Source organism: Cricetulus griseus, chromosome 2 (assembly GCF_003668045.3).
Source record: "Cricetulus griseus strain 17A/GY chromosome 2, alternate assembly CriGri-PICRH-1.0, whole genome shotgun sequence".
Taxonomy (NCBI): domain Eukaryota; kingdom Metazoa; phylum Chordata; class Mammalia; order Rodentia; family Cricetidae; genus Cricetulus; species Cricetulus griseus.
The window spans coordinates 18,749,243-18,762,521 of record NC_048595.1 but is presented as its reverse complement, the minus strand read 5'-3'; the positions used below and the strand labels follow the sequence as shown (position 1 = coordinate 18,762,521).

The 13,279-nt window shown below is 46.9% G+C and overlaps 1 protein-coding gene across 6 annotated transcripts; it reads right to left on the bottom strand.

The window, feature by feature from the left end:
* Nucleotides 1-1,746: 1,746 nt before the first annotated feature.
* Mtfr1l (mitochondrial fission regulator 1 like) lies at nucleotides 1,747-12,655 on the bottom strand. 6 transcript variants are annotated; one of them, XM_035439525.1, is made up of 8 exons: nucleotides 12,278-12,590; nucleotides 10,536-10,638; nucleotides 9,988-10,119; nucleotides 9,521-9,625; nucleotides 7,745-7,854; nucleotides 7,325-7,536; nucleotides 5,532-5,853; nucleotides 1,747-2,695 (listed from the first exon to the last, which is right to left on the bottom strand). In XM_035439525.1, exons 3-8 carry the CDS (start codon nucleotides 10,000-10,002, stop codon nucleotides 2,590-2,592), a joined length of 870 nt encoding a protein of 289 aa, XP_035295416.1. In that variant the 5' UTR covers nucleotides 10,003-10,119; nucleotides 10,536-10,638; nucleotides 12,278-12,590; the 3' UTR covers nucleotides 1,747-2,589. The 6 variants fall into 6 exon arrangements, with proteins under 6 accessions (XP_035295416.1, XP_027255451.1, XP_027255452.1 ...); XM_027399650.2 differs by lacking the exons at nucleotides 10,536-10,638; nucleotides 12,278-12,590 and adding an exon at nucleotides 12,617-12,655; XM_027399651.2 differs by lacking the exon at nucleotides 10,536-10,638 and having other exon boundaries at nucleotides 12,257-12,590.
* Nucleotides 12,656-13,279: the final 624 nt, after the last annotated feature.

Below are 13,279 nucleotides of genomic sequence, written 5' to 3'. Positions count from 1 at the left end.
CCTTGAACTCAACAGAGACGCGCCTTTCTCTGCCTCCCAAGTGCTGGGATTAAAGGTGTGTTCCACCACCACCGGGCCTTTTTTTTTTTTAAATGATGGTTACCATATACATTGTTTACCTGGCACTGGACAGATGAGATGGCCCAGATGTTAAGAGCATTTGCATTCTTGTAGAAAACCCAAGTTCAGTTCCCAGCATCCACATGACTTCTGTAGGCACCAGGCACACATGTGAGACACAGGCAAAATAACCATACACATAAAACGAAATAATTTAAAGTTGTTTACTTTATCTTCCCATTCCCAAATGAGAAAGTGGGAAGTTCCCTTTGGAAAACTGAATCCAGGTTAATGTCTAGAAAGCTGACTCTACTGGTAATTCAAAAAGCAACTTTTCACTGGGTATGGCAACTTAGGAGACAGTAGTTCCATGAGTTCAAGGCCAACTCAAAGCTACACAGTGAGTACTTGACCAGTCTGAGCTACAAGGACATTGTGTTGGTTTGAAAGAGAGTGGCACCATTAGGAAGTGTGTTACTGTGGGGTGGGCTATGAGGATTCTTTTTCTCAAGCTTTCCTCTGTGATTGTGAGTCGACTTCCTGTTGTCCACAAGATGTAACACTACTCCTCCAGCACCATGTCTGCCTGCTGCCATGCTCCCCACCATGATCATAATGGACTGAACCCCTGAAACTGTAAGTGAAACACCCCAATTAAATGTTTTTAATTGTAAGAGTTGCTGTGCTCATTGTGTCTCTTCACAACAATTAAGAAAACCCTAAGACATACACGGCTGGGCAGTAGTGGTGGCGCACGCCTTTAATCCCAGCGCTTGGGAGGTAGAGACAGGTGGATCTCTGTGAGTTCGAAACCAGCCCGGTCTATAGAGTGAGTGCCAGGACAGACTTCAAAGCTACAGAAAAACCCTCTCTCAAAAAACAGATATCCTGCTCAAAAAGAAAAGGCAACACTATGAGTTGTGAGTGCAAGTATATGTGCCACACCAGAGGACAGCTTCCAGGAATTATTTCTCCTTTATATGGATTCCAAACTCGGGTCATCAATTTTTTTAAATAGTAACTGGTGTCACTGTTCTGAGTTCTACCTAGAGTACTACTGTTCCTGTACCAGTTTCTTCACAAATTTGACATCTGAGGCTTAAATAGTATGTGCAAACCACATTATGTTATCAAATAGAATTGCTTTTAGGAGTTTTGTGAAATTTTCTATGGAAAGGAAGACAAAACCCCGTAGAATAAGATGCTCAGGTGTTTTGTCTGAGTTTATGTCTGTGCCTGGTACCTACAAGGCCAGAAGACTGTCAGATACCTGGGATCAGACGAACAAATGATTGTGAACAGCCATGTGGGTGCTGGGAATCCAACTGGTTCTCTGGAAGAGCAGCCAATGATCTTTACTTCTAGGCCATTTCTTTAACCCCAGGAAAATTTTTCCCAAGGCAGTGGTTCTCAACATGTGGGTCACAACCCTTTGGGAATAGAATATCAGGTGTCCTGCATATCAGGTATTTACATTATGATTCTTAACAGCAACAGAATAATTTTATGGTTGAGGGGTCACCACAACATGAGGAACTGTATGTTAGGAAAGTTGAGAATCACTGGGTTAAGAGCAAGAAAACAAGTCAGGAGTTTAAGAAAGCTCACATACCTTATATAATTTAACAGGAACCCTCCCCCAAAGATTACTGTGGTCAAAACTTAGAGATGGACAAAGAAAATGCACCATTTCTCCAAATCCTTCATTTAATGTCAGGTAGTATTTCAACTCAGACACACAGTATTCATACCATAGAGAAAAGGGCCCCGAGGGCACCTGAGTCATGCATGATGCAGTAAATAAAGTCTTGGCCCAACCCAGAGAAATCGTTACTGTCCTAGAAGAAGGATGGTATGTTCTTTTCTCTCCCTACTTCTTCCTAGACTTAAATCCACGGAAGAAAAAAAATTCAACCAATGGAACTGGTTGATGATGATGAGGCCCTGGAGGATAGATCTGGTTGTAGTTTTATAAAATATGTTTAAGAAAAAATAGCCCAGGCCTCCCTGCAGCAGCCAAGTATTGGCTGGTCCAGTGGCCTGACTGCTATAGCTAGAGGAAAAGGTGACTGCTGGGCATTGGTGTAGGTTTAGGATGGAGCAGCATAAGATCATCCCTATGAACATGAACAGCCACACCCCTTAGCCTGTGGTGCTGCAAGGAAGCTGCTCAGAGTGACAGCTGTGCACAAAGTGTCCAGTGAGACCAATTAGAGAGTAATGCAGTGAACGGAGTCATTCATTTAGGGCCGGTTTTCACACAGACGAGGAAAAACAAGAAATGTCACCTTAGACACTCCACCCTACCCAATTACCTGTGACAAATGCCTCATCTCAAATCACAGACCTTAGCTTCTGTCAAGGTTGAAGTGCAAGTAACACAGTCCAGCTCTTCTCTTCCAGCCCAAGCCCTAGCTCGTTGGCAAGACTGTTGCAGACTTCTAACTGAGGCAGAGACATCTGCAGCAAGGAAGGCAGCTATTGAAGGAGTTCAGGAGCATGAGACTGAGTCCACAGAGTCAGTGCTGTTTAGTTTCCTTTTCTACTGATGTCTTCTTCTTTCAGAGCAAACTTCCTCCTAAGGACCTCAGAGATAAGCACAGCAGGGTCTTCTTCCTTCAGTAAACTCCTGCTCCTGGAGACACAACAAGAGCTTGTATTTAGGATGTACTTGCTCTGTTCTGGGTTGTGTTCTATGCACTTTTACCTCCTGAATCTTCACAGCTATTTTGTGAAGCAGTTGTCAGTGCATGTTCCCACACCTATGGGAAGAGTCAGCACACAAGGACATAGAGTCACAGTCAACCTTTGGCCTTTAAAACCAAGCTGTTTCTTGGGGCTGAAGAGATGGCTCAGAGGTTAAGAACAGCAGCTGCTCTCCAGAGGTCCCGAGTTCAGTTCCCAGCAAACACATGATGGCTCACAACCATCTATAATGAGATCTAGTGCTCTCTTCTGGCCAGCAGAATGCTGTATACCTAATAAATCTCTTTAAAAAAACAAAACAAAACAAGGTGTTTCTGGACCCCATCTCTTAACTAGAATGTCTATTTTTTAAAATGTATTTTATGTATGAGTGCTCTGTGTACATGCACATAAGACTGCATCATGCATGGTTGTGAGCTGCCATGTGATTGCTGAGAATAACTCAGGACCTTTGGAAGAACAGTCAGTGCTTTTAACTGCTGAGCCATCTCTCCAGCTTCTAGAATGCCTGTTTCTTGATTTCTTTTCTTTTTAAAAATACTTTTTATTTTATGTGCACATTTGTCTATGTGAGGGTGTTGAATCCCCAGAACTGGAGTTGCCACACGGATGCTGGGAATTGAACCTGGGATCTCTGGAAGAGCAGCCAGTGCTCTTAACCTCTGAACCATCTCTCCAGCCCCGAATACCTTATATGGCTATAAAATTGGATAAAATAAGACCCATCAATTTGTTGGAATTCTGGTGTAATTTCAAGAGGGTCTGCAGTGACTAATGGCTCAGCCATTCTGATCCTTATTGTTCTGGAGCTAAGATATCCTACCAACATCTTCCCTTAAGAAAGCTTTTTTTTTTTTTTTTTTTTCTTAATAAGGTAAAAATAGCAAAACATTTACATTGAGTAGGCACACATTTACCACTTGTCTGAAGCTGTTAACGTCTACACATCTCATGAGGTGTTTACTGGACTTTGAGGCAATACACAGAGACCAAGATTGACTTTAAATCTCAAAGTACAAGGAGGAGTCTATCACATTTCTGAACTATAGCTAACCTGGCTAATGAGCTAGTCTTAGTCAGTTACTTCTATTAGAGAAAAAGATACCAGGACACATGTGGGAGTCCATTTAGCAAAAATTTGGGTATAATTTGGTCAGAGGTGGTGATCTGGTGACAAATACTTTTTATTTCCAGCACTCAGGGAGCAGAGGCAGAAGGATTCTAAGTTCAAGACCAGCTTGGGCTACAGAGAGATAGACAAGGGGCACATTTTAGAACACTGTGACTAGGACTTAAAGCTGACCAAAAACAAAGTGAGGTGGGAAGGCAAAGATCAAAGAGCCCTTATGGGCCAGATAGGAAGATCAGAGTGACTAGGCAGTTTCTTGCCCAGCACCAACAAGTACAGCTATACTAGGTACCTGCCATCAAGGCCAACCTCCAACAACAAGCTCCTCTGTGGAGTGGCTCAGGACATTTGTAGAAACTGCAAAGTACAGGCTATTTCAGACAGTTCTAGAGCTTGTCTGCTGCCAGGAAGTTTCTCAAAGGGCTCAGAGAGAAGCTTGCTTCAAACTGCAGGCCTGCTCAGGGCCTCCCAAATTCCCTTAAGCTTGAGCAAAGTCAAGTCAACCACAGCTCCATTCTCTGGGCATTTTGCTTTGGTAAGTTTACTAGACCTTGTTTCAAAAAACCAACCAACACCCCAAATCTAAGCAGTTTTGGTGGGCAGCCAGATTTAAGAACTAAGTATGAATCTTAAAAGCTTGGTTCTTAAGCTGGATATGGTAGCACACACCTTTAGTCCCGGCACTTGTGGAGTCAGATCTCTGAGTCCCAAGGCCAACCTGATCCACAGAGTGAGTTCCAGGACAGCCAGGGCCACACAGAGAAACCCTGTCTCAAAAACAAAACAAAATGCTTGGTTCTCAAGTCCTAGAACTTAGAGGTTTTGTATTCCAGAGTATTAGATGAGTACAGGTGCCCACAGAAGGGGTGTGAGAGCCCCTGGACCTGGGTTATAGATGGTTGTACTATTGGTCTTGGGAATCAGACTTGGGTCCTCTGCAGGAACAGTATGTGCTCTTAACCACCAAGCCATCTTTCCAGCCCCAAACTATTTTATTTAAAAATAAAACCTTTTTGTTTGTTTTTTGAGACAGGGTTTCTCTGTGTAGCTTTGGAGCCTATCCTGGCACTCGCTCTGGAGACCAGGCTGGCCTCAAACTTACAGAGATCCACCTGCCTCTGCCTCCCGAGTGCTGGGATTAAAGGTGTGCACCACCAACGCCCGGCTAACCTTTTAAGGAATTACAGAAAAATAAAACCTTTTATGAAATTCTTTCACCAAAAAGTCTACTAGTTTGAGACACTAGTATGTCATAAGATCTCCCAACTTTGAAGGGTAGAGCATGTTGAAACATGGTAGCTACAAGTATGCAAACTAAAAAGCTACTGAGTTTTTTTTTTTTTTTTTTTCTCTTTAATGTGCATTGGTGCATGTGTCTGTGATCCCCTGTAGCTGGAGGTATAGACTTGTGAGTTACCATGCGGGAGCTGGGAATTGAACCTGGGTCTCTGGAAGAGCAGCCAGTGCTCTTAACCACTGAGCTCTCTGCAGCCCCTTAGCTGTTGAGTCTTAACAGTTGGTTGAGGTGATTTAACAGAACAAATGGAAGCTGTGCTCTTTTTTTTTTGTGAATGTAGTAACACGATTACTCATTATTAGCCACAAAAGGTCACTAGAGCTCTTGCCAGATACTCACAGGTCTTGGCTCTGTTTTATCCGGTGAAAATCCTTCAGGATGCCCATCATGTCTGCAAAGCTGCTGGCCTTGGACAGAGAGATGCAGTCATCTTCTTCAGACGAGCTGCAGGTAGCTTTGTGTTCTGGTTTGCAACATTCAGGGCTAGCAGAACAAAGCAGGGGGATTGTTGGAAGCTCAGGGACCTCTACTTCAGTCTCCTCAGTGATGTCACTAATGACAAAGGAAGTTGTAGAGTGTAATGAGGATCCAAAGCAAGGTAAAGGAGAAGAGACATTTGAACTTCCTGGAGATAAGAAATCTGGCGTTAAAGAAGTCGAAGCTGAAAGAGAAAACAATAGATATAATGGGTATTGGGCTGCAATACGCAATGATCTTCTCACAAACACACTCATTCTGTGAACTCACATTCCAGAGTGCCAAGGGTGGAATTTTCCCCAAGGGAGCCTTCCCCATTCTACTTCCCACTGAGGGCTCCAAGTAGGCAGAGAACCACTGGCTCTTGTTGTGTCCAGGACAGAAAACCCCATCCTACAAACTCATGACTCCTAAATGCTCTCAATACACAGTGGGCTAGAGGTGGGCAGCCCTGTTTTAAACTGAAGCCCAGCAAGGCCTATTCCCTACATTTGTCATTTTCTCAACTGTGACATTGTTTCAACTTGATATTTTGAATTTTGCTGAGCTTGAAGGGCTCTAGACAAAACTTCCAAGTTTTTTTTTTTTTTTTTTTTGGTTTTTCGAGACAGGGTTTCTCTGTGGCTTTGGAGGCTGTCCTGGAACTAGCTCTTGTAGACCAGGCTGGTCTCGAACTCTCAGAGATCTGCCTGCCTCTGCCTCCCGAGTGCTGGGATTAAAGGCATGCACCACCAACGCCTGGCAAAACTTCCAAGTTTTAATTGAGACAACTGTCTTCAGAGTTCCTAAGAAATTATAGTGATTTTTTTTCATATTCTGTGGCTTAATTTTCATTCATTCATATACACACACACACACACACACACACACACACACACGTATATATATATATATATATATATATATATATATATTGCATTTATTTATTGGATGTGTGTGTGGGTACAGGTTTACGACAGAGTAGTCAGAAAACATTTAGGAGTCTGTTCTTTGCTCTACCATGTGGATCCTAGGGATGGAACTCAGGTCGTTAGGCCTGGTGTCAAGTGCCTTTACTAGCTGAGCTATCTTACTGCCCCACACACTACAACTTTTATGTGCTCTACTAACTGATAAGGTTTAGGAGCTGTCTTTAAGCCACTGAGCATCTTGGGGGAGATCTACCTATTGGTTGTCTATGCCTCTGGTTAAGGTAGGCTCCTCTCTACTTCTATTTAAGGCTCTGCTTTAATTGTGTGCAGAAAGCTGCATAGAGAAGTGTTCTCTGGTAGAAAGGACAAGGAGAGGGAGACAGATAATTATGGGGATATGTCTCAAGGTGCTGGTGAGGAATGCTTATATTGAAAAGTGGGTTCTTTGGGTTCATGGGATATGTGGTATTAAAGATGTTTGTAAAGGGGGTATTAGCTTTTGTGGCTAAGAGAAGGAATTTGTTCAATGTCACTGGTTAATTTTGTTCCTAATCAAACCAATCAATAAATGACTAGTGGACATCTTCTAAAGGATATTACAGGATATCTGGGTTTCAAGTCAACTCTAAAGCCCTGAGACTATGTTTTCCTGGATCAGAGACTATAATTTTTCTCATCTTTATCTTGCTCAATAATCAGGGGAAAGGACAGCCTGCCATACTATATCCTCAGTGGCGCTCTTACCTGCATCTGCCGCCACTATTTTAGCAATCTGGCTGCGCAAGTGGCTTAGTTCATCCTGCAGCTCAGTGGTTCGGCTTAGGGCAGGCAGGGCTGGCTTCTTCAGGGCCAGGAGCCTCTCCTCAGACCCACGCAGATTGGGCACTGAGGCATTACGTTGCATGACAATCAAAGGGCTGGGCTTCCAGGTGTGTCTTAGGGGACGAGTATCGCTCCTGAACCAGAAAAAGAAAAATATCTTACTAGATAAGAGATAGCTGTATCTCTGATTAAATTCCTTCATCCCACAGGTTCTGCTACTTCCCTTTAAGCCCACAGCTCTCATTCCTATTGGCCTTAGCCTCTCATAAACACCCTTCTTGCCGAGTGCCACTTCTGGTAGAAGTTCCTCATCACCAGCAGAGTAGCTACTGCCTCAGCTACCTGACCCGAGCATATGTCTCCTCTTCATCTGCAGCAATCCATGCAATGTCAGCCAGGGTAGGGACTGGAGGTACGTCTCTTAAACACAGGTCAGAAATGTTGGGCAGAGTCTGTCGAAAAGCAAAATTAAAACATTTATACAACATGATGAGAGCTAATCGGATTAATGCAAAATGGGGCACCTAATCCAGCACTGATCGAGGAAAGCTTGCTGGCTACAAATCAGGCAATTTAATGAGACTGTCTTGAATGCCCCTGCTCTTAATGTGTATGGATGTTTTGCCTGCTCTTATGTCTGTGTGCCATATGCATGCTTGGTGCCCACATATGCTAGAAAAGGGTGTCACATCTTCTAAAACTGGTTTACATACAGCTGTGAGCTGTGATGCAGGTGCTGGGAATCAGACAGGGTCCCCTGAAAGGCAGCTGCTGAACCATCTCCCCAGCCCCATACACTAATGTTAATAGTACTCATCTATATTCCTTTGAAGAGCCTGTGTCCTTAATTGTCTTTGTTCAGCAGCATCTAGACAATGGGTATAATTAAATGTGGGGCTTCCAGTGCCACATTCCACAGCCTCATCCCTTGTTTCTGATGCTTCTAGTACTCAGGGTCTTCCCATGCTCTTAACAGTTCTGGACAGTGTGCGTTAACGAGAAAGTATTCCCTCAACCACACACTTCTAACCTCAATCCTGCCTCCTGACACCAACCCTGATCCCAGGTCTAACTCTGGATTCAGTTCCTACACTGACTGCAGCTATCACTATCTCTCTCTCTCTCTCTCTCTCTCTCTCTCTCTCTCTCTCTCACACACACACACACACACACACACACACACACACCCCTACCTCTTTCTCCCTAGGCCCACATTCTTTTATGCAAGTGTTTCTACCGCCTTTGTGCCATCATGCTTTCATATCTGTTTCCCATACTCACCACCCTAGCCATCTAACACAGAGCAGATGCCTCATCAGGAGTTCTTTTCCCTCTGAGACCAGGTTCCTGTGTAGCTCTAGCTGTCCTAGAACTTGCTGTGTAGACAGGGCCTGCCTCTACTTTGCAAGTGCTGAGATTAAAGACAGCATACCACCACCACCCAGCATCACCAGGAGTTTTTAATGGAAGCATTTGGCTCCAATGCACATTATTTCATTTTCTATGACAGAAGCAGGTCTCAGAGACCTAATCCAGACAGGAAATCTGCTGTAGAGTGGAAGCTAAAGCCTCTGTAACACAGGTCAGCCTGTCAAGCAGCCAGTGATATAGTGGCCATATTTGGACAGAAAAAGGAGGATGGGGATTTGAGGCCACAGAGAAACACTAAAAATAGAGGCTAAGTGGCCCACTCCTAGGGCTGGTGAGAAAAGCAGGTCTACTCAAGAGTCACAGCACTCATGTATAGACCTGCCAGGCACAAATGCCTCAGAGCTCTAACGTAAATCATCTCGAGATTTGGTTTAGCAAAGGCTTTCTGGCCTGCTTTGATAAAACGCATTGCTGGAAGCTTATAAAATCTGAGTCACTTAGCAGCAGCAACAAAGGATAAAAGATTATCAGTTTATGAGCAAGCTGAAAGCCTGATTGTTGTGGTCACATGTCTGTACACAATCAGAAAGGCACAATGACCAGGATCTATTTATATAAGCACTTAGGAAATGAGTGACCAGGAAAGTAGGCAAAAGCCTTGGCAACTAACAAGATGTCTTCTGCACAGAAGTAGCATCCACATTCCATACTGAGTCTTTCCTTTCCTTATCCTTCCAGTACACTCACCTCAAAGGATGCCCGGGGACAAGGTTTCAGGGGTAGATTGGTCCCAATTCTTCTTACCACACTCCGAGCAGCCCCATGTGGCTTGTTTTGCCAGATTGGGATAGTCTAGGGAAGAGATGGACAACCCAAAAACCTCAGAGTGAGTCTAACTACTGTTTCTTGCCTTCCCTCCTCTAGAGGTGAGTCAAGTCAATTGTAAGGGCCGGTTTCTACAGCTGGTGCAGCTAAAGTCAGTGGCTGGGAGGGTTCAGAGAAGGAACTGGAATTAGCTGGGGGTATGGACTGTTCTGGTTCCCTCATGTTCTTTTGCACAAAAAAATAAAAACATGGACTCAGGAAGTGTACCAAAAAGGAAGTAGGATGACAGCTGCTCAAATTCCAGAGCTTCAGTGAAAATAAAAAATGAACTGGCATCTCAGGGCCTTGTATAGTTCAGCTCTCTAAGCCCCCTGCCTTGGACTCCTTACCACATTGGCTTCCATTCCCGATAGTTCAGCCAGCTCCTGCACTTGAAGGACAAGGCACCCACAGAGCAGCTTGGGAAAGCTGGAGGTATGACTCTTTCATATCAGGCCATTCCTAAGAACATGAGATCTTTCCTGTGAAACAAACACCAGAGTAGGGACTTGACAGTCATAAAACAAACCTCTGCAAAGCCACTGCTAAAACCATCTCCAATGTGTAGAGGAAGAAAACTAGCCCAAGGGCTGCCCTTACTTATCACTGGCTTTTCAAAACCCAGATTTGCTGAGAAAGCTTGGCCAACTCAGGGAAACCTCCAGGCTCTAAGATGAACTGAGGCAAAGCTCTTTGGTAGTTACAAAGCTCAAAGGAAAGCAAAACCCAGGGTACCATCCAAGCCCAAACATTTATTCTTGAAAATGCAAGTGGGTAAGAAAGAATCAACAGCCAACTCATGCTAATTTCAGTCTACTGGGCTACAGAGAAAAGAGATTTAAGTGGTTGTAATGCACACCCTACTCCCAACTGGAAACATTCTGTCACAGAAACACACCTCCAGCCCCAAGAGCTTTTTTATTTTATTTTTTTATTTTTTTATTTTGGCTTAGTCTTCTATAGCGGTGTTTCTTAATGTTTTTGAATGCTGGTTTCTTCATCTGTAAAATGGGGAAAAGAAAATCCAACACTCGCTGGGCAGTAGTGGCACACACCTTTAGTCCCAGCACTTGAGAGGCAGAAGACCTGAGTTCAAGGCCAGCCTGGTCTACAAAGCAAGTTCCAGGACAGCCAAAGCTGCTACACAGAGAAACCCAGTCTCAAAAAAACAAAACAAAGAGAAAAATTGCTACTCTAGGCTACCCTAAAGGTCGGTGAAATTGGGGTAGGTGGGTCTTGAAGTGCTTAATGAAATTTAAAAGTTACTCCCTTTTAAATAACTGATCTTATTTCCTCAAAAACAAAAACAAAACACAAAACAGAGTTGCTCATGAGTGTTATTGTAAAAACTCGTTTCTCAGGTTAACATACAAAGCAGTCATCCTGACTGCACTCTTCACAGCTGCCCTGGCATTAAAGTTCAATCAGTGAGCATTGTATCTGTTGAACACCAAGAATACACACTTTTCTAAGGAAGGCTGGGCATCATTAAGAGGTGCACTAGGCAGGTGGGCACAGGAGTCGACTTCAGTTCAAGACCCCATGTCGAGTTTGGACAGGGTAGGAAAGAGAGGGACTTGTAAAACAAGGCAGAATATCCTAAATCATTGCAAAAGGTAGACCAAGGGTCTTGTCATGAGGGCTTGCAATGCCTGGGTCAGAAGTTACTAGGGAACCCAGGTCTGGTGCTGAACAGGGATGAGCTGAATTTGACGAGCAGTATCTTTTAAAGGAGAGCTGGAGTTCCTCTTCTACTGTGACAGAATTGTCACCTTATGATACACACGAAGAAAGGAAAGGACTTGTCTGGCCAGTCACTCAGTACAGAAGACCGTGCCCAAAGTCTGGGCTAGGTTCTGGTATGTGCAGCGCCGTTGAAGCCTACAAATTTCCTGTGTGCCAGCCTTCTTGCTGAATGCCATCTAACTGTGCTACTCCTGTCTTGCTTCATCTCCAGAGACTCCAGCTGAATCTAATCCTCAGGCAAAGGCAGATCTTAATAAACTGCTCCTTCAATTACTCTGCTAGACTGTACAGCCCTCCTGCCATCAGGGCCTACCAAGCAGCCGGACCCCATCTTCCGGCTCTCTCCAAACCAAGCTCTAATACTGTTTGGCGAGTGCACGCTTTGGAGCCACACTGCCACCCGGCCATCAGCTCCCAACACGCCTCCTCGGCACCCTAGCCCAGCTCATCCCAGTTCCCTCCGCCCCTCTACTCAAGCATCGCGCAGTGTTGCTTTCCGAGGCCGCGCAAGACAAATGAAGTAGCCAATCGGCCACAGCGCGGCCTCTGCCAGGCACCGCAAGCGCTGGCTCCGCCGTGAGAAACCGCCGCGGGCGACACCAACTTCGCTCCGAGGCCCCGCCCCCCCGCGCGCCCGCTAGGCGAGCCCCGGTCTCCGCACCTCGGCGCTGCCACAGCCCCAGTGAGCGCGTCTCTCCCGGCAGACCCGCGCCGCCCCGCCCCGCCCCGCGCCGCCGCGCTCCACGAGGGCCCCGAGCCGGCAGAAACTTTGCCCGCGCCGAGGGCGAGAGGGTCCCACGGGCAGCCGAGGCAACGCCTGGCGTCCTCGTCAACGCCGCCGCCCGCCCGGCCTCCCGCCCGCCCGGCCCAGACCAAGGTCGGCCGAGTCCTCACTGCGCGTCCGGCGGCCCGTGGACCCACGGGCCGGGTCGGTGTCTCCCGCCGGCCGGCGCAGGTCCCAGAAACGTCACGCGGCCAGGGCGCGGAGCCCGGGGCGCGCTCTAACGGCCGGGCCGACCCCAACGGCGGGGTGACTTGGCCGGCAACTACGCCTCGGGACTAGTGGCCCCGCCGGGGGGGGGAGGGGGCACAGGCAGCGGCGCCTCCCGCGAGAACTCGCACGAGAACAGCAATCACGCGCTCCCCCGGCGCCGGGACGGAGGCGCTGGCAGCGGGCCTCCCGGCCGCGCTGCCCGACGCCGGGTTCACCTCAGACTCAAGCTTCGGACTCACCTCAGCCCCTCCTACTACAGCAGGCGGCCGGGCCTCAAACGCCACTTCCGCTGACCCGCCTCCGGAAGCAGTCGTTTGCCGCTGCGTATCATGCCGCACGCCCGGGAGAGGCGGGCTTAACAAGGGGCCGGGGCGGCCGCGGCCTGAGTGGGCGGCACACGCGGGAGGCCACACCCCTCCGCGGGCCCCGCCCCCCCGCGCGGGCTGCTCCTAGGGCGCTGAGCCGGTGCTTTCAGCCGCAGGACCTCGGTTCCGATTCCTCGTTGCTTCCCACGTTTATTCTCTACAAGCTTCTGGACAGCGGTGGTCTGGCAGTGTTGCAGTTCAGCACCTACTATAGTTGGTGTCGACCTTACTGCTGCTGCAAGTCTCCGAACCCTCGTCTCGGCATTTCTGCCATGCTTGTCTAGTCGACCCTCAGGCCCGTTGCTTGGTTCCCTGACAAACGGCCCCCAGCAAAAATGGACGCTTTCGCCTTTGACGCATACCCTGCAGTGCTTCGGAGTGGATTCCTTCTATTTAAAAGCCCGTGTCTCGCACACAAACACACGTGTGCTGCATAATTCAGTTTATGGATTAGATGGGTGGATTGATGACGCCGGAGACTCCTTCCAAGCTCACAAGCTCACGCTGCCGGTCTCCATGGCATCCAGTTAACGGGAC